This window comes from Hyperolius riggenbachi, chromosome 2 (assembly GCF_040937935.1).
Source record: "Hyperolius riggenbachi isolate aHypRig1 chromosome 2, aHypRig1.pri, whole genome shotgun sequence".
NCBI lineage: Eukaryota > Metazoa > Chordata > Amphibia > Anura > Hyperoliidae > Hyperolius > Hyperolius riggenbachi.
The window spans coordinates 358774840-358801120 of record NC_090647.1 but is presented as its reverse complement, the minus strand read 5'-3'; the positions used below and the strand labels follow the sequence as shown (position 1 = coordinate 358801120).

Here is a 26281-nt window from a genome sequence, read left to right as displayed (position 1 = left end):
TCTCTGCAGCCTATCATCTGTTTTAATACTGGTCAGAAAAGAGTTAAATGTGACATCATCTGAGCCATACCCCCCAAGCCTACAATTGGCGGGCATGGGCATGTGACCCCCCTTATTAATTAATATTCCCTTGCTTTATACCCTAGTTACAAAGAATGCAATGTTTTGTAAATATCGGCTTTGTTTACCTTTCTGTCGTCTAACGGTCGTGGCAGTTTAGACCTGTGGCCTTCCACAAGGAACATGTTCCTGGTAACTGACCGCATCATCTCTTCTGCGAGAAAGTCTTCTTAAATTTAGACTCTGCAAACCAAGCCTTTTACCTAACCTCAGTTCAGGCAACTGAGGCCTACATATAATACTTCTCTGGTTTCTGACCCCTGGCTTGGCTGACAACTAGTCTTTGGTTTCTGACCCCTGGCTTGGCTTATGACCATTCTTTTACTTCTGACCTCTGAATTGGCTGACAGCCCTTCTCCAGCTTCTAGCTCCTGTATTGGCTCACATCATCCTTCCAATCTTGTGCTACTCCTAGATCTCTAGTGGTGAGTTACAATTTATTTGTCATTCGGGCAGCATGGTGACATAGTGGTTAGCGCTCTTGCCTTGCAGCGCTGTGTCCCCGGTTTGAATCCCAGCCAGGCCAACATCTGCAAGGAGTTTGTATGTTCTCCCCGTGTCTGCACGGGTTTCTCCGGGCACTCCGGTTTCCTCCCACATCCCAAAAACATACAGATAAGTTAATTGGCTTCCCCTAAGATTGGCCCTAGACTATGATACATACACTACACCATACATACCTAGACTTATGACTATGGTAGGGACTAGATTGTGAGCTCCTCTAAGGGACAGTTAGTGACCAGACAATATACTCTGTACAGCGTTGCGTAATATGTCGGCGCTATATATATATATATATATATATATATATATATATATATATATATACTTTAAATAAATTAAATAAATAAATAAATTTGGGAATCATGTGTATGCTGTACAAGCCATTTGTGCACCTTGGGTGTAACTGTATACTACCACCCAGAGAGCTATAAAGTGAAGCATATGGGGTACCATTTTAACTGTGACAAGCAAGAGAATAGAATTTGTGGTGTTTGAGTTATCCCTGTCATGTCATGTAAAAAAAAAATTAGGTGACAAAGTGAAAAAACTGTAAAAAATAAAATTTTTGAAAGTTATGCTCCAATTTCAGCAAAACCGGCCTGGGTCTCTAGTTTTCAGAATGGTGACACATTTATGGCTTTTCTTGGCATACATGGCGTTCTGGAGGCCAGGGCTTTTCGGCGCAGTGTGAGCCGAATGATGGCTCACCCTGCTGCCGCACAAATTGGGGGGGGGGGGGGGGTGTTAAATACTATTCCCCCTTCGACTTCTTGCAACTCAGAGGAAGAAGTAATTTGGGGTCCAGCAAAAGCTGAATCCCCGAGATACCTCATGCGCGGGTGCAGACTATAGCATTACTGCTATAGCCGCACCAAGCTTCGGCGCTACGCGGCTTCGCAGAAGGTGTCGAAAAGCCCTGCTTTGTTTTCTTCAAGGTTCCAATGCTCCAGGGACTTTGCTCAAAAAGAATTACTCTATTACTTTTGGTGAGAAAAATGGACTTGTTTGCCCAAAAGGCTATTTATGTATATGGTGTATCATTTTAACTCTGTCAAGCAAAATAATGGAATTTGGGGTGTTTTAGGGCTGAGGCCTATGTCATGTGATTTTTTTTTTTGTGACAAAGTGAGGAAAAAAACTGTAAAAAATAAAATTTTCAAAGGTATGGTCACATTTCAGCAAAACCGCAAGTCCAAATGTTGCAAAATAGTAATATCTGAGTAGGCCTGTGTCTGTAGTTTTCAGAATGGTGACATTTATGGCTTTTCTTGAAGGTTCAGATGCTCCAGGGGCTTTGCTAAGAAAAAATGACTATTACTTTTGAAAAATGGCCTTGAAAAAGCCATTTGATTGGTGCTACTCATGGTTAACAGTCTGCTGTGTGGCCAAAAAGCTTTTTGATTATGTATATGGTGCATCATTTTAACCGTGGCAAGAGAATAGAATTTAAGGTGTTTTAGGTCTGAGGCCTATGTCATTTATTTATTTATTTATTTATTTATTGTATTTATAAAGCGCCAACATATTACGCAGCGCTGAACATTAATTTAGGTTACAGACAATATTTAGGGGTGACATACAGCAATATGACAATACAGGAATAACAGAAAACCAGATCACACGGCACAGTATGAGTGCCAGGTAATGCTTAGTCATTGGATTGAGCATGTAGATTAGGCAAGTTAGGTTCACTCAGATGCATAGCATGGGTTCACAGTAATGGAGGTGCATGATCAGGTAGGACACAAAAGGAGGAGGACCCTGCCCAAAGGCTTACAATCTAGAGGGAGAGGTAAGGACACGAACGGTAGGGGACCAGAGTTCAGCTGTAGGTTTAGAGCACTTGTGAGGGGTAGTAGGCCAGAGTGAAAAGGTGAGTTTTGAGGGCTTTCTTGAAGATGTTGAAGGAGGGGGCTGCCCTAATGGGTGGAGGTAGGGAGTTCCATAGTGTTAGAGCAGCTCTTGAGAAGTCCTGGAGGCGTGCATGGGACTGGGTGATGCGGGGGGCGGTTAGGCGAAGTTCATTGGAAGAGCGGAGTGAGCGGCTAGGTGTGTACCTCTGAGTAAGATCGGAAATGTAGGTTGGACAAGTTTTGTGGACAGATTTGTAGGTCAGACACAGTATCTTGAATTTGATTCTGGACTGGATAGGAAGCCAGTGGAGGGATTCTAGGAGGGGATCTGCCGTGGTGGAGCGATGTCATGTTAATTTATTTTAGTGACCAACTGATTCAAAAGCAATATAATTGTTATTTTCATATACTTTATTTTCATATACCCAAAAAATAAAAATAGACATAAGTGAAAAGAGACATCATAATTCGTTACCTCAGGGACGCAGCTTTTTAAATATGTACACCATGAGGATGTATTATTGGTATTTTAGCAAGTAAGGGCTTGTAATTACTAATACAGTACAATAAGAACACCAAAAACAGAAAATGGAAAGAGCACAGTTTATTTCTAAATAAAATGTATTTCCAATAAAATTTTGTCGCCATATATTGTACTAGGAACATAATTTAAATGTTGTAAAAACCAGGACACATGGGCAAATACAATTTGTTGGTTTAATCTACAGTAGCACTTTTTATTTTCAAACTGTGATGGCTGAAAATAGAGAAATTGTGATTTATGTCAATTTTGTCTCCTTGTTTCCTTTAAAATGCATAAAATTGGAGCAGAAGGAGGAGGAGGAGCGGACGTCATGACGTAGGTTCGTCCGCGCCGCTTCCCCACCACGAGACGGAGCTAAGGCGTTTGTGGAGCTGGCCCGGTAGAGGAACCAGACGCCCGGGGGTGCGATAGGAGAGGCGGCCACCCCGGCTCGGAAGGGAACCGGAGCGGGCGGCGACAGCTGGCGGAGTGGAGCGGAAAGCGGCTGGACGCCGTAGGCTCTGAGTCTGGAGTGCGCTGAGTGCGCCAAGATTGCCCGGCGGAAGTGGAGGCAAGGCGGAGGAGGCGAAGAGTATCCCCTCTAGCAGGCTGAGGGAGGAAGGGCCTGGAGGACTTGACTGAGAGGGGGTGAAGAGAGTAGAGTGACCCCGGAGAGTTGCTCACGTCCATCTGTGTCACGCTGAGCGATCCTGTCAGCCTGGAGCTGTGAGAGGACGGAAATTTGAAAGCAGCTGTGAAGGTGAGACGGTTGCCCCCCCTGCCCCCCTTGTACTGCGAAGTCTCCACATAAAACACGATAGCAGGTTGAGTGCGGGAACCTGAAGTGACGCATGGTCTGGCAGCAGTAGGAGCAAGTGTGACGTGCTGTATTAAGCCTTAGCTGTTCTTGTGAACCCAAAAGTGTCTGTCAGCTTGCACACTGAAGTATATTAAAGGCCGCGCTGAACATCCTGAGATGGCAGGGGGCACAAAGAAAAAGGGCACTGAAACGGGCAACGTGGGGGCAACAGGTCCCGGGACTAAGACACCACAGAGGGGTGCAGCAGACTTTTTTACCCCGGCAAACACTGGTAGCCCGCACGAAAGAACAGCAGCAAAGACAAGCAGCACAACCCAGGAGAGCCTACCTCAATCTGACACAAACAGAAAATCCACTAGCCTAGAAGAAATGTGGGCATACCTACAAATGTTGCCTACAAAACAGGACTTAAGTGATCAGACGGAAAAAATATTAGCCGCCACACGTGTAGAGGTGAACACATTAAGAGAAGAGGTGGGAGTGTTAACCGCACGGGCGGAGGCACTAGAGCAGGAACTCTCTAGTGTGAAAACAACGCTGATGGAGCTACAGCAAGAAAGAAATAATCAAAAATTAATTAATAGGGTGGTGTATACCCAACTAGAAGATATGCAAAATCGCTCCAGACGCTCAAACATCAGGATTCGGGGGCTGCAGGAATCCATAGGAGGAGAGAGGCTGCGTCAAACTGCTCAGATTATCTTTAATAGGATCTTGAAAAGGCCGGAAGATCAAGCGATTGTTATTGACAGAATTCATCGGGCGCTGGGACTAAACCCAAGAACAGGTGAAAAAGATAGGGATGTGATTTGTCGCCTACACTACTACACGGAAAAAGAAGCAATTATGACAGCAGCGTGGAAACATCCAGAAATAGAATTCGAAGGCAAATCGCTACAACTTTTTCAAGATCTGGCAACGTCAACGCTTCAACAGAGGAGAGCCCTTAAACCCCTGATTCAGGTGCTACAGAGGGAAGGAGCGATCTATAGATGGGGGTACCCATTTTCTCTGCAAATTAAAAGGGGAGCTCTTGCGTTTACTCTTAGAAAGCCCGAGGACCTGCCCGAACTTTTCAGAACATTTGATATTGCAGCGGTTGAGCTTCCTGACTGGGACATGGAGGGGATAATGTTGGGTAAGACGCGGCTAGGCCGCCGAAGCTGAAAGTTATTCGACAACATTTCTATACTGCTGAACTGAACATTATATGCCTAAGGAGTACTAACCTCCACATTAAGTAATATCTCCAACCGAGGGATGGGTTGAAAGTGATACGGACTGGGGGGGGGGGGGGTGGGAGGGGAAGAGAAATGTATCTAGGATATGTTTGGGTGTAAAACTGATGTACACAACCAGGTTTTGAGGGGTGGGTTGCAGGGGAGGGGGGAGTGGGGGAGGTGGTTAGTAGGGGTGGACGGGGGGCGCACCTGGGTGCCCCCCTCGTCCAGCCTGGAAACCAGGGGGTGGAGAGGGAGAGTGGTGTGATATAATGCCATGTAATTACACACAATATGGGAAGATACAAGGGAGGTATATAGGTTGTGTGTGGGTGTGAAATACATGTAGACAAATTATGTTTGGCAGGGGGGGGGGGGGTTTGGGGGTGGGGGAGGGAGGCGGTCGGTAGGGGTGGACAGGGGATGCACCGCGGTGCCCCCCTTGCCCAGCCTGAAAACCAGGGGGGGGGGGAAGGGGAGTGGTGTGATATAATGGTATGGATTTACACATAATATGTGAAGACACAATGGAGGTATAGGGGATATGAATGGGTGTGAAATGTATTCATACAATTGTGCCTCGGTCGGTAGGGGTGGACGGGGGGCGCACCATAGGTGCCCCCCTCGCCCAGCCTGAAAACCAGGGGGTAGAGGGGGGGGGGAGGGAGAGTGGAGCGATCTAAGGATAGGTAATAACGCACATCAGGTGAAGATACTATGAAATAGAGGTGGTTAAAGTTAAGGGGTGTGCTAACAAGGCCCTAAGCTTAGGATAAAAGTGTATAGGACAGCGGAGGGGGGGTATGGGTGCAGAAACGGGGGGGCAGGGGAGCAATGTGTGAGGTGATTAGAACCGCGGGGTGGATTGCCACAGATCGTACAGGGTGGTTGTAAGGATTGAAAAGGTGAATACACACGATTAAAGTAGAGAGGTGGTTAATTAAAATCCTAAAGTGTAGGTTAGGGGATGTAGAAGGTCCTGTTAGGAGGGGATAATGGGGAGGAAATGGGGGATATAGAGTGACACATGGGTTGTGGTTAGGTTTAGGGGGGGGGGGGATTGATATATACTCCAAAAGGGAAAATACACTGTGTGTGTTTTTGAGTGTTCTCTTTAAGGATAAGAATTTGGGAGGTGATGTGCAATGATGGGGGGGTGGGGGGGTGAAGAGCTGTTGTTTGAAATTGTAAAAGGTGGATAGTACCAGTAGGGGTGGTTAAAGGGGAAAGTTATAATTTTCCTGACCCATCTCCCTGGAACCGTAAATAATAGCCCAGCACTAGGGAGGGTTGGAGTGAGTAGTGTGGGGGAGGAGGAGGAGGTTAGGAATGGGAGAGAGGAGGAATAGGGGAAAAGTAGGGGGAGGCGTATTGGGTAGGTAACAGCAGGGAAGGCAAAGAGGAGATGATCCGTCTGGTGGGGGGGGGGGGGGGGCGTCTTATGTGTGGTGATGTACCGTCTTCAGCCTCTTAAAGGGCTGAGAGCCCTGGATAGTGGAGGGGAGAAAAACCCTCAAAATAGAAGGATTTTCATACACCCCGGTAGAAGGGAGAGTGGACGACGTCCACTAAACGAGAATAGGCTGGGAAGGCTGGCTGTTTTAAACTTTTCCTTTGGTGTTCTTTTCTTCTTCTCTTTCTTTCTTTCACTACTTTGGCACTGTCTCGGAAATTCCCCACCGGTCCATAAAAGAAGAGTAGACAAACAAAAAAGATGACACAAATTAATATGGTCTCCCAGAATGTCCATGGGCTGAATATCCCAGAAAAGAGAGCTATATTACTCCAGAGTCTCCATAAACAACAAATCCACGTTGCTTTCTTGCAGGAAACACACCTGAGAGGGGAGCAACATCCAGGGATTACCAATAGAAGGTACCCGATCGCATACTATAGTAACAATACGGAAGCTAAAAGTAGAGGAGTAGCAATAGTACTAGCAAATAGTATACGTCAAGAGGAGATCGAAATAAGTAAAGATACACAGGGAAGATATCTAATAATAAAGGGGGTATTTAATGATAGAAGGATGACGTTAGGGGTAATATACGCGCCAAATACGGGACAGGTGGGATTTATGGAGCAGTTTTTGAATAAATTAGATGAATTTGCAGAGGGAACAATAGTGGTGGCAGGGGACCTAAATTTTGTAATGGACCCCCAGGTAGATACTTCCACGGGGAAGTCATCCCTCACCAGAGGAGCCCATCAAAGAGTCAGGAGGGAATTAAGTAAGCGCCAATTAGTGGACATCTGGCGGATCCAACACCCCACATCAAGGGATTATACATATTATTCGCCCCCGCATAAATCATATTCGAGATTGGATTACTTCCTGGTCTCGCATAATTTATTATCAGAAGAAATTGAGACAAGAATTGAATCATCGGTAATATCAGACCACTCCCCGATCAGTATCAAGGTGGGATTTAGATTAAGGGAGAGGGGCCCATGGAATTGGAAGTTAAATGAATCATTGTTGAGAAAAGAGGAGAGGGTGCGGATGCTTGAGGAGGAGATGAAACATTACTTCGAGGAGAACGCCAGAGGTGAGATATCGCCGATAGTGGTGTGGGAGGCCCATAAGGTGGTAATGAGGGGAATCCTGATAAGAGAGGGGAGTAGAATAAAGAAAGCGAGGGAAGGGGAAATAGCAGGGTGCCTGGCAGAAATAACAAGGCTGGAGGGACAGCATAAAAAAACGTTAGCAGAAAATGTACGGACAGACCTGATAAGAGAAAGAGAAAAGCTTAAGAATCTGCTATTCTCAAAAGCAAAATTTGCAGCAACTAGATGTAAAAGAAATTTCTATGAGTTTGGAAACAAGGGAAGTAGGTTGCTGGCGAGACAGCTAAAGCAGCAACAGACGGCGAATTACATTCCATTTCTGTGCGATAATAAAGGGCAGAAGCATTATAGGAATGAGTCCTTATGCAGGTTGTTCCATAAATACTATGCTAAATTGTATGGGATGGAAGAGGGTGAATTGGGGAGCAGGGGGGGCATGCAGGACTATGTGACAGCCTCTGGCATGGGAAAAATACATCCTATGGATGCAGATAATATGGAGAGAGAAATATCTGTGGAGGAATTGGATAGAGCGTTGGGGCAAATGCCAGGGGGGAAGGCCCCAGGCCCGGACGGATACACCCTTGAATATTATAGGAGATTTGGAGAAATCTTGAAGCCGTACTGGGTGAGGGCATTAAATGCCATTAAGGCAAAGGATAACTGTGAGGGCAGACTGGGTCGGGAATCCCTGGTGTCACATATCTCGGTGATTCCAAAGGAGGGGAAGGATCTGGCATCCTGCGCGGGATATAGGCCCATATCCTTACTCAACATAGATCTAAAGGTGCTAGCAAAAATCTTAGCAAATAGAATAAACCCAGTATTAAAGGAGTTGGTGCATTATGACCAGGTGGGATTTATACAGGGGAGGGAGGCAAGGGATAACACCGTGAGGTCGGTAGATGTGATTCAGTGGATTGGATCCTCACCTGGCCCTGTTGTCTTGCTATCTACAGATGCGGAAAAAGCATTCGACAGGGTCAGGTGGGGATATATTAAGGTGGTGTTGGAACATATAGGCTTGGGTGAAAACATGAGAGCCTGGATAGCATCTATGTATAAAGATTTAACGGCCAGAGTCAAAGTAAACGGAATATTGTCTAGCCCCCTGGAAATAACAAATGGAACCCGGCAGGGTTGCCCGTTATCCCCCCTGGTATTTGCCCTAACCCTGGAGCCTTTCCTGAGAACAATCCGCAATAACACAGATATTACAGGAGTAAAAATAGGTCTGACAGAGCATAAGATCGCTGCATACGCGGACGACTTGTTGTTCTATCTGACAAAGCCCAGAATAGCTCTGCCAAACTTAATGAAGGCATTTACGGAATATGGGAGGATTGCAAATTTTAAGATTAACTGGGATAAATGTGAGGCGATGAGTATGGGGTTGAAGGAGGAGGAAGTAGAACAAATAAAAACAAATTTTCCATTTAGATGGATGAAAGACTCCTTAAATTACCTAGGTATAAAACTGGCGAGAAATACGCAGGAGAATATTAGATTAAATTACTATCCATTGCTCAATATTCTGAAAAAAGATCTAGAAAGATGGGTTAAATTGAAACTTTCCTGGTTTGGAAGGATTAATGTGCTTAAAATGAATATTATGCCGAGGCTGTTATATGTCTTCCAGGCCCTCCCTGTTCCTCTACCCAGGAGCTACCTGGATGAATTAAGAAGGATGTTCACAAAATTTATATGGCAGAATAGAAGGGCTAGGTTGAAATTTGCATTTATCTCACAGTCAAAAGATAAAGGGGGTCTTGCGGTACCGGATCCCATAAGATATTACCAGGCGGCTGTCTGTTCAAGGGTGGTTGATTGGAACAGAAATGAAGCCTCTAAACAGTGGGTGGGGGTGGAAAAGGAATTTGTGGAGGGTGAATTGAGGGAAGCCCCCTGGCTCCCATATGTACTGGAGGATTACCGAATGCCAGGTACACTGGTAGAAAATACCCTGAAGACTTTTAAGAAGGTAAGTAGTAGGAGGGAGATTTCTATGAGCCCCTCTCCCCTCATGCCATTGTTGGGAAATAACAGATTCCCACCGGGGTGCCTTAAAGGAGGGTACAGAGAATGGAGGACGGGAAGAAGCCCACAGATTTGCTCCATGATTAGAAAAGGTAGATGGTTGGATGAAAGGGAAATAGCAGAACAACTTCAGGTGACGCAGATAGATAGGTGGAGCATGTATCAATTTAGACATTTCCTTCTCACATTGGGCACGAGGGAGACACTTTCAAGGGAACTGACTCAGTTTGAGAGGCTCTGTCTGATGGAGGGACCGACAAAGGGAACATTAGCAAAAATTTATAAAATATTGGAGGAAGAGGAAGACCATACTCTAAAGTACAAAATAAAGTGGGAGGGGGACACGGGGAGGAACTGGGAGAGCACCCAATGGGAAAGAATCCTGAGGATGACACACAAGGCCTCGATGTCCACTAGAATACAGGAATCTGGGTATAAGTTAGTAATGAGGTGGTATTATACGCCAGTTAGATTAAACAAGATGAATGGGGCAAGCCCAATGTGCTGGAGGTGTGGTAAGGAAAGAGGAGAGTTGCTGCATATTTGGTGGACATGTGAAGGCCTCGCTGGATATTGGGAGAAGGTAAAGAAATATATATGGGAACTGGCTGGAATTCCAGTTCAGTCAGGTCCGGAGGTATATTTGCTACATCTGGTGGAAAAAGGGATTAAAGAGTATAGAGGGTCATTGGGGATGCACTTAATTAATGCAGCTCGAATTCTAATTGCAAGAAACTGGAAGTGTCAACAGGCCCCCACCATAAGGGAATGGTTTATAGAAATAGACCAAATCTATCAGATGGAAGAACTTTCAAGTATAATTAAGGGAAAAGAAAATCGGGGGTGGGATAAATGGTTAGAATTCAGAGAAACAGAAGAATACGAGAAGGGTAAGATATAGTGTCCAGAGGGGGATGTGAGGCGAGCCTATGGGCAGGGAGACATAGGCCTGGGCTCGTAGGTATCTGCGGGTGGCCGGGCGGTTGGTGGAGGTGGCACACGGTGGAGTTCCGGGGCCGAGGCCATTATGTATAAATCTTGGTCACCATGAAGAGAAAGACAGGTGGGACCGGTGGGTATCTATTCACTACACTGGGTGTGATCTAATTCTCTGGGTGGTGGCTCTAAATCTTGTACCAGTGTCTCTTAGAGGGGGTTGTAAACTGAGGAGAAGGAAAGGGCTTCTTCCCCAAGATGGGAGAAAGGTCAGGAAGGAGTTAGGGCTAATAAGAATTGGTGTAGGAAGAGGCGAGAGAAGAAGTACTGTCCTGGGAACAGTGGAGGTGGGTCAGACTTGGGGAAGGGGAGGGGGGGGTAGACACACTTTTAGGAGTATATGTATAAGATGTTGTACTGGTATCTTTTTGTCTCTTTTTGTAAGATGATGGGAAATATTTATTGTTGGATAAATAAAGAATAAAAAAAAAAAAACAAAAGCAATATAATTGTTATTTTCATATACTTTATTTTCATATACCCAAAAAATAAAAATAGACATAAGTGAAAAGAGACATCATAATTCGTTACCTCAGGGACGCAGCTTTTTAAATATGTACACCATGAGGATGTATTATTGGTATTTTAGCAAGTAAGGGCTTGTAATTACTAATACAGTACAATAAGAACACCAAAAACAGAAAATGGAAAGAGCACAGTTTATTTCTAAATAAAATGTATTTCCAATAAAATTTTGTCGCCATATATTGTACTAGGAACATAATTTAAATGTTGTAAAAACCAGGACACATGGGCAAATACAATTTGTTGGTTTAATCTACAGTAGCACTTTTTATTTTCAAACTGTGATGGCTGAAAATAGAGAAATTGTGATTTATGTCAATTTTGTCTCCTTGTTTCCTTTAAAATGCATAAAAAATTCAAGTAATTCTTAGCAAAAAGTGCCACCCAAAACAAGCCTAATTGGCGGCAAAAAAATAAAATTAAAAATAAGGCATTATAAGTAGTTGTAAAGTTATTGGTTTATAAATGGGAGGAGTATGAAATGTAGAAAATTTCTCTAGTTTTTAAGGCGAAATAACCTAGTGAAGGGAAGTGGTTTAATAGGCAGTCCAGTCATGTGATTTGTTCTGTAAATTCATTGGGACTCCTGGTACCACTCACAGGTTGCCTGATAAACTGCAGCAACAATTTACACAACTCAAGATACCACCTGCAGGTGGACCAAATAACTGCAGTGAGGGGCCATAGATTAAGGGGGCCATCTGCTGCTGCTAAATAGTGTGGTGTTGTCCCCCTAACTTCAAAGCAAACCTAAACTGAAAATAAACTTATGAGATAATTGATTGTATGTATTTTACTAATGGTTAATAAAATATTAGTAACATAGAATAAAGTCTCATCTTCAAGATTGAATTCTAAATATGACAGTCTAATGCCTGGTACACTCCATGCAATTTCCCAACAGATCGATTATTTCTGACAAAACAAACTGAACCTTTCAACTTTTCAGCTCTGATGCTGGTTACACACAATGCAATTTCCCATCAGATCAATGGGAATCTGTTGATCTGACAGTAAATTGCATCATGTGTACATGTCCAAACTGTTTTGGATCGATAACGGGATCAATTTTCTGATGTTACCTAGCAAAAATTGATCCTGTGATCAATCAGGAGCTGATCGGACATGTCTGAAGTAATCAGTTTAAGGCCTCTTGCACACTGCACGCGATTCCGATTCAGATTCCGCTTTTTAATCTGTTTTTACATCCGATTCAGATTCCGATTTGCAGTGTGCAGGGAGAAAACTGCAAATCTGAATCTGAAGTAAAAACTGATTAAAAAGCGGAATCTGAATCTGAATCGCTTGCAGTGTGCAAGAGGCCTGAGCCTGTCGATCTGATGGGAAGTTGTATCGTATGTACCCTGCATGAAAACTCAGCAGCCTTTTTTTTTTTAGCCAGATAAAATAGAAAAGCTGGTAGACAAGCTCATTTGCATAGTTAAAGAGGAACTTCAGTGAAAATAATGTAATAACAAAGGGCTTCATTTTTACAATAATTATGTATAAATGATTTAGTCAGTGTTTGCCCATTGTAAAATATTTTAAATCCCTGTTTTATATTCTGACATTTATCACATGGTGACATTTTTACTGCTGGCAAGTGATGTAGCTGCTGCTTGCTGTTTTGGCAGTTGTAAACAGCTGTAAACAGCTATTTTCCACAATGCAGCAGGGTTCACAGACAGGAAACTGCCAAGAGTACGTACTCAGAATTTCTTTGTGGGAGGGGTTTCACCACAATATCAGCCATACAGCAACCCCTGATGGTCTGTTTGTGAAAAGGAATAGATTTCTCATGTAAAAGGGGGTATCAGCTACTGATTGGGATAAAGTTCAATTCTTGGTCGGAGTTTCTCTTTAACAGATTTGCTTTAGTTTGATTTCGACTTTAGTCAATTTCTTAGTAGAACTAGTTCTATATGTACCTATAAAAAATTGTATACTCACCTAACGGTAATTTTCCTTTCCATGTGCATCTCCATGGCAGCATAGGGATGTTCCATACATATGCTGCCATGGAGGCATATGGAAATAAATACTGTATATCATGTTACATCAGGTTTGTTTTAAGTTATCATCCTAAACTCCCGATTTGCTCCACCATCAATTTCTTTCTAGATTATGGATAATTCTTCTCATCCATTCTTGAAGTCTCTAAATCCTCAGCGGTGCTCCTGTAGCACAGGGAGGGCCATGAATAGCATACTTGTGCTGAACATGTGCGAGTGCATGAACCTCGCATGCCCATTGAAAGTAACCACTTTCCTTCATGCATGAGTAGTTTTTTTTTTAACGATCATGCACGGTTCTTTGTCTCACGTATGGTCAGCATTGGTATTCTTGTTTACGACTGTTACTGTGCTGCGGGAGCGCAGCTGAAGACCGGGGGCATCTGGCTAAATGAAAGAATCATGAAGAACAGGAAAAGTTGGTTATGTTGGTGCAAACCAGGAACATGGACGGGTAAGGCAGAGTTCACAGTTCTCAGTGCAAACTTTTTTGTGCATACAAATTTTCCGGATATTTGAGTTGGTTTGCGTTTTCCAGCATGTTCTTTCATAGTATCAAATGAAAGTCAATGAGAGTTTGCATGGGGTGTGGGAATTTATGCTGCATGATGTGCGGGGTTTTTTTGTGCATGCAAATGCAAGTTTAAAACAGAATTGGAAATCTCTATTGACTTTCATTGTGTGGGCCGTGAATGTGTTTTTGCAAATTCGCAATTCTCACACAATTTTGATAAGTGTGAACCTTTCCTTAGTTAATCTAAAGGGTGAAAGGTTCATTCTATTAGAAAGCAGCTTATGATCTTTATTACAGCATACAGGAAACTGTATTTTGTACACTCATAGGAACATAGTGCAGCCTATGTTTTAGTTTTTATGTTTTTACTTCCTGAAAGTGATGAAATCTCTCGATTCTCCCAGGTACAGGATCTGATAAAAGAAAAGGAAGACCTCAGTAGCAAAATGTCTGAATTAAAGCTTCAGTTCTTGGAATACACAAACAAGGCTAAAGAGCTAGAAGAAGCATCAAGTAGGAAACTTTATATAAGTCTTAGCTATTGATATGTATTATTTATAATTTAATACAGCCTTTTTCTAATGCATAACAACGTTAAACTCAGCTACAATATGTAAAGCAAGTTATTTTTGTTAGGTTTGGCTGCACTTTCCATGTTTAAGCATGTAAGGATGCATTCATAAACAGAAACTGGAAATCTATGTACGCACGCATGACTAAAGTCGACTGAGGTGGACGATAACGACTGTCTCAGTCAGGCATATATGTACAGTAGACCCGACCGCCACCCCACAAGTGATCCAACCGGCTGATTAACTTGGCCGAATGACGGCCAACTCCATTGTGCATGCCCTTCCGCTGCCTGCTACATAAGTCACATACATATGTGCCACTGCATTGTCCCTCCCCCCGTTCTGTATAGCAATAGAGCACGTCGTAAACTTCGTGTCTGTACTGCCCAGCAATGTCACCCTAGAAGATGGGGTTCCGATCAACGATGGGCAACATCAGTCAAAGGGGTGTACACATCTTAAGGATCTTAGGATGAAAGCCCCATCTACACGATACAATTCTTTGTGCGATTCGATTACGATTCTATTTACGATCTCATTAAATCCGACATGTCCGATCAGGATTCGATTTTCCAATGCAAAACAATGGCAACTCGAATTGAATCAAATCGAATCCCGATCAGACATGTTGGATTTAATCGGATCGTAAATAGAATCGTAATCGAATCGCACAAAGAATCGTATCTTGTAGATGGGGCTGAACACCACTCTCCCTTCAATCCCTATATCACAATCTTCAATCACAATCTTCAACTATAAACAAACCCCAGCATGAAAGGGAGATAACTATAGATATCTGGTGCAATTTAAGGTGATAAGAAGCTAGCAGCACGAGAGCTTTTTATCACCTGACAGCACTCAGAATTCACCAGCTAATTCAATTAATTGCTTCACCTGAGCGATGTCTGAGCACAAAGAGCATAACTCAAGTGAATAGTAGCTATTTCCCTGATGCTCCTGTGTGTCCAGCGGTGGGGTGGGGGAGGCATTTGTGCTGTCCTTAAGCCCAGCGGCACTGCTGCCTTGCTTCCCCTGGAGATGTGCGTGCATGCATCGCTGTCACCCCACATCCACTGCTGCATGCCAGGCTCTCCTGGCACTGTCCATCACTGTCCTTTTCCATCGCTCTGCACTGACTCTTCAGACCAGCTGAGACAGCTGCTGCTTCTAATAACACTAGAGCCCTGTCAGGAGGTATGAAGATGATTTTACTGGTGCTCCAGTGTTAGTAGAAGCAGAGGAGAGCAGTGGTGGTTTCAGTTGGTCTGGTCGGTCGTGATGATGCCTGGAGAGCCCGGTTAGCTCCCAGGGTATCTGGGGCTGAAGCAGTGGCTAGCGATGGGGACCAGCTGCCGAAGGTGATTTTTTTTAAATCAAGATTTAAAGGAGAATAAAGAAAGAAAAGAATAAAGAGGTGACAGATTAAAAAAAAAAATATGAAAGTATTTTATTCTTTTTATAAGGTTTGCGTACTTTTTACACTAAATAGGTATAGGGCCAAAATTGACCCTTTATACTTATTTAACTGGAAGGGGCCAGACATCTGGGGTCTCCTTATTAAATGGTGCTCCCAGATTCCTTTATAAGTTCCTCAGGACCTATCCCCCCCACCTCCACCTGGGCACCGAAGGTGGGGAAGAACCCCTTGTCCATTATATATTATTATCATTTAGTATTTATATAGCGCCGACATATTACGCAGCGCTGTACAGTGTATATATATATTGTCTTGTCACTAACTGTCCCTCAAAGGAGCTCACAATCTAATCCCTACCATTGCCATATGTCTATATTATGTAGTGTAAGTACTGTAGTCTAGGGCCAATTTTAGGGGGAGCCAATTAACTTATCCGTATGTTTTTGGAATGTGGGAGGAAAACAGAGTGCCCGGAGGAAACCCATGCAGACACGGAGAGAACATACAAACTCTTTGCAGATAGTGCACTGGCTGGGATAATATAGACAAAAATCAGTAACCCTTCACACTCTCGCATGCAAATGTTCAAACAAATGCATTCACAGATTCACTCATCCAGGCACCACTGTTATCCCTACAGCTAAGTTAAAAGCCGGGGTCTTCGTTCACAGAAGAATGCATTCTTATGCTTAGCCACCTACACTGTGCAGAAGTACCCAGGTAAACGTAGGTGTCCTAACTCTGGCCCTGTAACATGCATAGTGCAGACATGCAAACATTCATGATATAGACAGGGGCCCTGTGGAAGATTGAGATGCTTTCTCACCCCTCTCTTACAAAACCCCCATACCATGTACCATGTGGGATGATATGGTCAGTATGGTGAAGCCCCACTTAGGTTGACTTGGCCATCCTGGCTATATTAGCCTGCCTGGGTGAGAAAGGGTTAGTTATTAGAATATATATATTTTTTTTTATGGCATGCCCCCTATCCCTTTAAACTTTCTTTAATCCCTTCTAACTGTCATACTCACGCTTCCGCAGCTCGGTATTGGCCTCCGTCTCGTGTAGTGCGCGCACGCGTCACTCGCCGCAGCTTGAAGCCTGTGATGGGGGGCGTGTGCGCGCTTGCGTCACGGCGGACGCGACTCTGCGTACGCATGCGCGGAGTATGGCGTTCGTATGGACGCATGCGTGGCGTACACACGTACGAGCCAATCAGCCGTCCTGCCTGTATAAAAGGCCAGTCCCTCCAGCAGTCAGGTGCTGTTCGTTCTGACAGCTAGTGTGGTTCCTGTGTTCCCTGCTGTCACCTTATCTGGTTTTCTTGCTAAGACTCCTGTTGCGACCCGGCCTGCCTGACTACTCCGATTCTCTCCGCTGATCTGACCCCTGCTTGTGACCCCGACTACTCTTGCCTGCCGCCTGCCTCGACCCTAGCCTGGACACGGATTACTCTTGCCTGCCGCCTGCCTCGACCCTAGCCTGGACACGGATTACTCTTGCCTGCCGCCTGTCTCGACCCTAGCCTGGATACGGATTACTCTTGCCTGCCGCCTGCCTCGACCCTAGCCTGGATACGGATTACTCTTGCCTGCCGCCTGCCTTGACCCTCGCCTGGACACGGATTACTCTCAGTTGTTCTCAGCTTCCACTCCAACCTCCACATCGAGGTGTTCCCTACCTCAGCATCATCTGGGACTCCAGCCCTTCACCGCTTGGTGTGGCCTGTTCTCTAACTCACTGTTGGGGTCCTTCCTTGAGTGTAACCTGGTGAACAATAGGCCGCTGAAAGTCCATCGTCCCTTGCGGGGCGCTCTGGTGAACACCCGTGGGCACTTAGATCCTACACTCTTGGGGGATCCTCTCCTCAGTGGGAAGGTCAACTGGTTCTCGCCTTAACAGATACGAACAGCCATTACAATGAACGCCTCTGGAGGTTCTGACACCGAACTATCTCCTATAGAACAACTCTGTCAGCAGATTTCGGAATTACGGATCTCGGTACAACAAGTCCAGCAGGGTTATCATCAGCTTCAGGGACAAATTGGGAACTTAGCTCCTGCCCCTCAGGTCCTGGTTCCTCCGGTACATGCTCCAGACCTAGCTCCTCAGCCTAAGATTCCCCTCCCGGATCGATTTTCCGGGGACCGTGGCAAATTCCGGGTATTCAAGGGAGCCTGTCTTCTTTACTTCTCGCTGCAACCTCGGACTTATACTACTGAACATATTAAGGTGGGAACTGTGATATCCCTTCTTCAAGGGGAGCCGCTGGCATGGGCCCTTCAGCTTAGAGAGCAAGATGACCCTGCCCTTGTTTCAGTAGAGGAATTTTTTAAAGCCTTAGCCGAACTTTACGATGACCCTGGTCGTGTGGCATCAGCTGAAGCGGCACTATGTGTTCTCCAACAAGGAAAGCGGCCTGTTGAGGACTACATTTCGGATTTTCGTCGATGGAGCAATGAGACACAGTGGAATGAGGCAGCTTTAAAATTCCAATTTCGGCTAGGTCTTAGCGATCAACTGAAAGATGAGTTGGCCCGAGTAGGAATTCTGGACTCCCTGAAGGACCTTATTCAATTGGCCATTTCTATTGACCGAAGATTCCGGGAAAGACGTTTGGAGCGGTCTGGAGGTCCTCGTTCTGCTTTTCGGGGACTTCTTATCCGGCTCCTCTCCTGACACCTTCAGTCTCAGTTCCGGCAAGTTCTTCTGGTGATGTGGTAGAACCCATGCAGATTGGGCTAGCCAGAGCCTCTTTATCTGCTGAAGAACGTCAGCGTCGCATCTCAGCTAACTTATGTCTCTACTGTGGAGCTGCTGGACACTTTCGTCAGGCCTGTCCTGTAAGGCCTTCAAGTAAGGATAACGATGCTGTATGTGAAATTTCTAGTAACGTCCAGATGGGTTCATCTGCTCATGTATCCTTGTTCCTCTCTTTGCAGGGTCCAAGAGGAATGAAAGAAGTTAAGGCCATCATCGACTCAGGGGCATGTTCATGTTTTATCGACATCTCACTGGCTCAACAACTTGAACTGCCTCTCCGTAACAAAACCCGGCCCTTTCCTGTTTTACTGGCCGATGGCTCTTCAATTAGTACCGGATCTGTTGCTCAAGAAACATTACCCCTCCTTACTGTTACCCAATCGGGACATCAGGAATATCTCAGCCTGGATTTACTTCCCTCTCCGTTGTTTCCTGTTGTTCTTGGAATGCCTTGGCTCCGGGCGCACAACCCTCAAATTGATTGGCCTTCAGGAGAAGTTTCATTTCCTTCCAGTTACTGTGCTCGTTACTGCCTCCCAGAGATCAGTCATGTTCTTTGTCTGAATGAAGCTACCAAGAACCTTGTCCCTTCCATTTACCATGACTTCCTGGATGTATTTGATGAGAAGGGGGCAGATACTCTTCCTCCACACAGAATCTACGACTGTCCGATAGATCTACTTCCCGGGGCTGAGATTCCCTTTGGCCGTACATATCCACTATCTGAACCGGAAACCAAGGCTTTAAAGGCGTATATTGATGAGAATGTACAAAAAGGATTCATCAGGCCCTCCAAATCTCCAGCAGGCGCAGGCATATTTTTTGTAGAGAAAAAGGATGGATCACTTCGGCCTTGTGTGGACTACCGAGAATTAAATAAAATCACAGTCAAGAATCGGTACCCTTTACCCCTCATCCCTGATCTTTTCCAGAAATTGAGAGATGCTAAGATTTTCACTAAAATGGATCTTCGAGGAGCATACAATCTAGTGCGAATTCGAGAGGGGGATGAATGGAAGACAGCCTTTCGTTCCAAATTCGGCCACTATGAGTACCGTGTCATGCCCTTTGGACTATGCAATGCCCCGGCAACTTTTCAACACCTAGTCAATGATATCTTTAGGGATTTCTTAGAAGATTTTATGATTGTCTATTTGGATGACATCTTGATCTATTCTAACACTCTGGAGGAGCATCGACTACAAGTCCGAAAGGTTCTGGGTCGTTTAAGAGTACATGGATTATATGCCAAGCCAGAGAAATGCGAGTTTGACAAGAAGCAAATTCAATTTTTAGGTCTCCATATCTCTCCGAATGGAATATCCATGGATCCACAAAAAGTTGCAGCGATATTAGACTGGCCAGCCCCTGTGGACAAGAAAGGAGTTCAGCGATTCATAGGATTTGCTAATTTCTATCGCAAATTCATTAAGGGATTTTCCGCGGTAGTTGCTCCCATTACTCGCCTCACTAAAGCTCATCAGTCCTTCCTGTGGACATCGGAAGCCCAAGCCGCATTCGACCATCTAAAGAAATTATTTACGTCGGCCCCTATCCTTCGTCATGCTGATCCTAGTCAACCATTTGTTTTAGAAGTTGATGCCTCTGAAAATGCCACTGGAGCAGTTCTGTCTCAACATTTCGGGCCAAAATCTCTGTTGCATCCCGTAGCCTTCTTTTCAAGGAAACTTAACCCTGCTGAAAGGAATTATGATATCGGAGATAGGGAATTGTTGGCTATTAAGCTTGCTCTGGAGGAATGGCGATATCTACTGGAGGGAGCACAGCACCCTGTTCTTATCTTTACAGACCATCGTAACCTTGAGTACCTGCGAACAGCAAAACGTCTCCGCCCTCGTCAAGCTCGGTGGGCTTTGTTTTTCTCAAGATTCAGTTTTCATTTGACTTACCGGCCTGGGTCCAAGAATGCTAAATCAGATGCACTATCAAGGATGTTCCCTGGGAATGATTCTTCTCAAGTGCCGGATACTATTCTCTCACCTAATCATTTCTTGATGATACAATCTGACCTTTTCTCACAGATTAAACAAGCCGCTATGTCCCTTCCTCTGGATCAGCTTCCCGGGGTGTATTTACAAGAAGGCATACCTGTGCTAGAGGACAAAATCTTCGTCCCTCAGGAACTCAGGGTCAAGGTCTTTCAGGCATGTCATGATCATTTGTTAGCAGGCCATGGAGGTGTATCCAAGACCCTTGAATTACTTCAAAGAAACTTCTACTGGCCAGAAATGAGGAAGGAGTGCGTGGAGTATGTTAATTCTTGTTCTACCTGTGCAAGGGCTAAGAGTCTGAGGTTGAAGCCTTGGGGGCTGTTGTCTCCGCTCCCCATCCCCTCCCGCCCTTGGGATAAGATTACCATGGATTTTATCGTTGAATTGCCATTATCCTCTGGGAATACTTGTATCTTCGTGGTGGTGGATAGGCTTACTAAGATGGCCCACTTTATTGCATTGAAGAAGATTCCGTCAGCGGCTGTTACGGCAGAGACCTTTATTACAGAAATAGTGAGGCTCCATGGATTACCTTCTGATATTGTTTCTGATCGAGGATCACAATTTACTTCTAAATTCTGGCAGGAGTTGTGTAAGAAGTTAAAGATTGGTTCCTCCTTATCCTCAGGTTTCCATCCACAGTCTAACGGGCAGACGGAGAGAACCAACCAGACTTTGGAACAATATTTAAGATGTTTCTCTTCTGCAGCACAGGACGAGTGGTCCTCTTTACTACCTTTAGCGGAGTTCGCATATAACAATTCCGTCCATTCCTCCACAAGTCAATCCCCCTTCTTTGCTAATTATGGATTTCATCCGACGACATTTCCCAACATTAAGACAGTGAGTTATTTTCCGATGGTCCAAGAAAGACTTACCTGGTTGTTACAGAACTTTAAAGATCTTCAAGAAAATCTTTCTAAGGCACAGGCAAGGGCTAAGCTTCAGTCCGACAAGAGAAGAAGGGATAGTCCTGTCTTCAGGCCGGGAGATAGAGTCTGGTTATCTACAACTAACCTGAAACTTCGTTGTCCTTCCAGGAAACTTGGACCAAAGTTTATTGGCCCTTATACGATCTCTAAACAGATTAATGATGTTGCTTTTAAACTGGATCTACCTGATTCCTTACGTATACATCCAGTGTTCCATGTGTCATGCTTGAAATCAGTGGTACGGGATCCATTTCAGGGCAGAGCACTGGAACCTCCCCAACCGGTCTTGGTCGATGGCAGTGAGGAATTTGAAGTTGAGAGGATTCTGGATAGCAGGAGACGGGGAAGGATGGTGCAGTACTTGGTCAAGTGGCTGGGATTTGGTCCTGAGGAGAATTCATGGGAACCTGCACGTAATATTCATGCCCCTCGACTGGTCAGTTCCTTTCACAAAAAATTTCCTGAAAAACCCAAGCCTGAGGGCACTCAGAGATTGCCCTTAAGGGGGGGGCAATGTCATACTCACGCTTCCGCAGCTCGGTATTGGCCTCCGTCTCGTGTAGTACGCGCGTCACTCGCCGCAGCTTGAAGCCTGTGATGGGGGGGCGTGTGCGCGCTTACGTCATGGCGGACGCGACTCTGCGTACGCATGCGCGGAGTATGGCGTTCGTATGGACGCATGCGTGGCGTACACACGTATGAGCCAATCAGCCGTCCTGCCTGTATAAAAGGCCAGTCCCTCCAGCAGTCAGGTGCTGTTCGTTCTGACAGCTAGTGTGGTTCCTGTGTTCCCTGCTGTGACCTTATCTGGTTTTCTTGCTAAGACTCCTGTTGCGACCCGGCCTGCCTGACTACTCCGATTCTCTCCGCTGATCTGACCCCTGCTTGTGACCCCGACTACTCTTGCCTGCCGCCTGCCTCGACCCTAGCCTGGACACGGATTACTCTTGCCTGCCGCCTGCCTCGACCCTAGCCTGGACACGGATTACTCTTGCCTGCCGCCTGTCTCGACCCTAGCCTGGATACGGATTACTCTTGCCTGCCGCCTGCCTCGACCCTAGCCTGGATACGGATTACTCTTGCCTGCCGCCTGCCTTGACCCTCGCCTGGACACGGATTACTCTCAGTTGTTCTCAGCTTCCACGCCAACCTCCACATCGAGGTGTTCCCTACCTCAGCATCATCTGGGACTCCAGCCCTTCACCGCTTGGTGTGGCCTGTTCTCTAACTCACTGTTGGGGTCCTTCCTTGAGTGTAACCTGGTGAACAATAGGCCGCTGAAAGTCCATCGTCCCTTGCGGGGCGCTCTGGTGAACACCCGTGGGCACTTAGATCCTACACTCTTGGGGGATCCTCTCCTCAGTGGGAAGGTCAACTGGTTCTCGCCATAACACTAACCCATGCAGGCTGGTATAGCCAGGATGGCTGAGCGACCAGTATGAAGCTCCACCAAAACTAGCCATACTAGCTCACTTGGTGCATGTTATGGGGGGGCTCTGTAAGAGAGGGGCAACAAAGTCTCCCCCAGCCCTTGTCCACAGCTATTTTGTCCTGATCTAGTGCTGTTATTTTCATATATTTAACATCCTACAATGATTAATGAAGAACTAAACCTTTCTGCCCACTTATCACTACAGGCTATCCTAAGTTTATGCCAGTGTTGTGTTTTAGAAACATTTTTGTACGCAAACCTCAATTAAGTACTTTCACAGGCAATGAGCAGGGTTAAAATCCTGCATCTGGAACACAATCCTACAAGTTTAATTTGACTTTAGTGTGAATGTGTGCAGACTGCCTTTGGATGACCTTTAGTCTGGGCATTACTTTTTAAATGTGGTAAAGTAAACAAATGCTATCTAATTGATATCAATAATTTGCCACCCTGTCACAATGCCCTATTAGATCAAATCTCAGCAGGCATCCAATCTGATATCCATTTTCCTACTGCAACCACAAGATCCATTCTGCTCACTGCAATGTGAAGTCTCGCTCTTATGTCACTCCTGTTCACAGCCCCATCATGCTTCTCCCTGCTCACTCGGACACAGAACAGCCTTTCCCAATAAATCTTTTTTTTATCCACAAAATGATCAAATATGGACTGGTATGACAGGGCTGATGACAGGATTGACGTGACTGGACTGATTGACAGGCAGACAGGTGCACGGAACAGCGCATGTACACACATGCTCTTCTAAGAGCATGCTTCCATGCCAGCCGTGTGCATCCACGCTAGTCCTGAAAGGTAATATTTTTTTAATGTCTTGCATGCCATTACTACTGTAACAAACTTGCCTGGTGTAGTCTCTGCAAGCTGCTCTGATAGTTTGGAGCAGCTGGAGCAAGCTTCCTCTCCTCTTTGATCAAAGGCACCCCCGGCTTCCCTGTAGACATGAATCAGTATGATGGCATCCCCGCCTCCCCTATAGATGTGAGTCGGGGTGTTGGTTCTGGCAGGACACGCGCAGCTCAGAGCTGTCTTTATAGGCTGAGGAGGCGTGTCTGATGGGGTGTCAGCGGTGATGTCATCAGCTGACACCTTTTTGCAGGAGGTGCTGTCATTTCTGGGGGCTGGGCTTGTGCTCTGCCTCCTGGGTATTTAAGGCCAGAGTATTCACTTGCTCGTTGGCCTTGATACTAATCAGTTCGCTGGTTCTTGGCCTAGTGTAACGATTGCGGAATCGTTTTCGTAGTCAGCGCACGAGATGCGCACTGACACAGCGAAAACCCTCCACAAGCGTATAATTGGGTGAACCCAGGCTAGGTGCAATGCACCAGCAGAGGGCAATTCCCACCGGCAGATGGCGCTGTGGAGTGCAGCCGAGTACAATCGCTGCACGGCCACAAATGCCAGATGGAGATTGTACAGATCAAGACAATGTGGGGCTGAACAGCCCTTAAAGAGAAAGAGCACAGGTATAGGATGAATGTGTGTTCATCAATCTAGTCGCGACCCAGCGGCGGTGAACACACATCAGCAGAAACAAAAGTAGGAATGCGATCGCGAGATGGGCGATCGCCAGAAGTGACACAAGACAGATCAGAACAGAACACGAGAGGAGCAAAGGCACAGCAAACGACAATGAGGAGTAATGAAAATAACAAACACTAACTAAACGCGAACACCGCACTCATTCGCAACAGCGAACGCGTTTATAGCGCGGTCTCCGCGTGTTAAGCACAACAGAGACAAGCACGCCTAACTAACCATCGACAGACAAACACGACACAAAGAACGCGAGCGCTTGCTTAGCGGTTACCTCACCGAGCCTACAGCAAGCGTTCGTATAAGACAAGACCAACAAACGGTAAACAGGAATACGAGAGGAAAGACCCACTGCTCTTTCCGTCAGAGCGAGTGCGATCTAAGCTCAGGAACAAGAAAACAGATCAGAAGGTTCCACAGCGCTAGCGCAAGGCTAGTGCGATCCAGACAAGACAGAACAGAAGGATCCACAGCGCTAGCACAAGGCTAGTGTGATCCAGGCAAGACAGAACAGAAGAATCCACAGCACTAGCACAAGGCTAGTGCGATCCAGACAAGACAGAACAGAAGGATCCACAGCACTAGCACAAGGCTAGTGCGATCCAGGCAAGACAGATCAAAAGGGACTACCGGTAGCAACCACTGCTCCGGTTAGCACCCAGACAAACAGAACGATTTCCTGTCGACTACCGCTGGGACAGGACAATCACAACAGACAGACAAAAACAGATATACAATCTAACTGCACTAGGGAAACTGCCTAGTGCAGTCCCAGGAATTACTCTAAGATAACTTTGACAAGATATAGCATGGCTGACACTCTAGGAGTGTTTCAACAAACCCTGAAGGAATGACCAGCAAAGGATTGTGGGTGATCCCAACCTTTATACTGCCAGCAGCTAGATGATTTGCATAACCAATGTATGCAAATCTCTCAGCAGCAGAGCAGGTCTGGAACTTGCAAGACAGAGCCAGGTCTCTTATCCAGAGACCTGCATCCCTCAGACACAAGGAATGGTCAAACAGCTGTCTGCCTGTGCAGCCAGCTGAGCGGATCCTTACACCTAGCTAGTGAGATTCGAGAGCTACATTAATATATTGTGTAGACGCACAATTTATATGTACTCTAGTTAGTCAGTCTTGTATTTTGTAGTTATATTATATATTATCGTAATATATTGAAGTAACATCTTATTGTATATTTATCTGTGTACCGTGTACTGTGTACCATCTTATTGTATATTTATCTGCGTACAGTTTACTACTGTGTAGTAGCTCTTATCTCGTCCTTCTGTACCACTGCCATCTGATACACGTGTTCGACTTGGCCTGTCCCTGACTTCGTTATTGCCTGATCCTTACAATACGACTGACATCTGACTTATGTGTATGACCCTGCCTGTTTATTGACTACGATATTGCCTTGCTACTCTGTACCTCGATATATGACTTTGTGTACGACTACGGCCTGATCCTGACTGCGCCTTACGTACTACTGTTTGTGCATACACTTGTACGTTACCTCATCACGTATCAGCGTGATAACTACTTCGTTTTTTTTATGATTGATGCAACTGTTTTCTTTTAGAAGAAGTCAGTCACACAACAAAGAGACCTGTGAACAAAGTATGGAACTTCTAGAAGAGTGGAAGTTCTTCATCAGGACAGAGCCATTACATAACTATGACCACCTTCCCCAACTCCTGCTGATAGTTTAACACTCTCTGGCCAGCACTGCAGCCACAATTCTGAAGAGTTCCATTTTGCTTCTTGTATAAAATGCTAGATTCAATATGCTTCTTAAATCTAATTTAAAGTGTACCAGAGCTGAACTATAAAAAAATATTTATACATACCTAGGGCTTCCTCCAGTCCTATCCGCTCGGATCACTCCCACGTCGCCG

General features: G+C 45.4%; 1 protein-coding gene across 2 annotated transcripts in view; it reads left to right on the top strand.

Moving 5' to 3' along the window:
• Nucleotides 1-26281, top strand: part of SYCP1 (synaptonemal complex protein 1) — a 228512-nt gene that overhangs the window by 92903 nt on the left and 109328 nt on the right. For both annotated transcript variants that reach the window (XM_068269681.1, XM_068269680.1), the window contains one exon: nucleotides 14097-14205. In XM_068269681.1, coding sequence (XP_068125782.1) covers nucleotides 14097-14205 — 109 coding nt within the window. The remainder of the gene's footprint in view (nucleotides 1-14096; nucleotides 14206-26281) is intronic.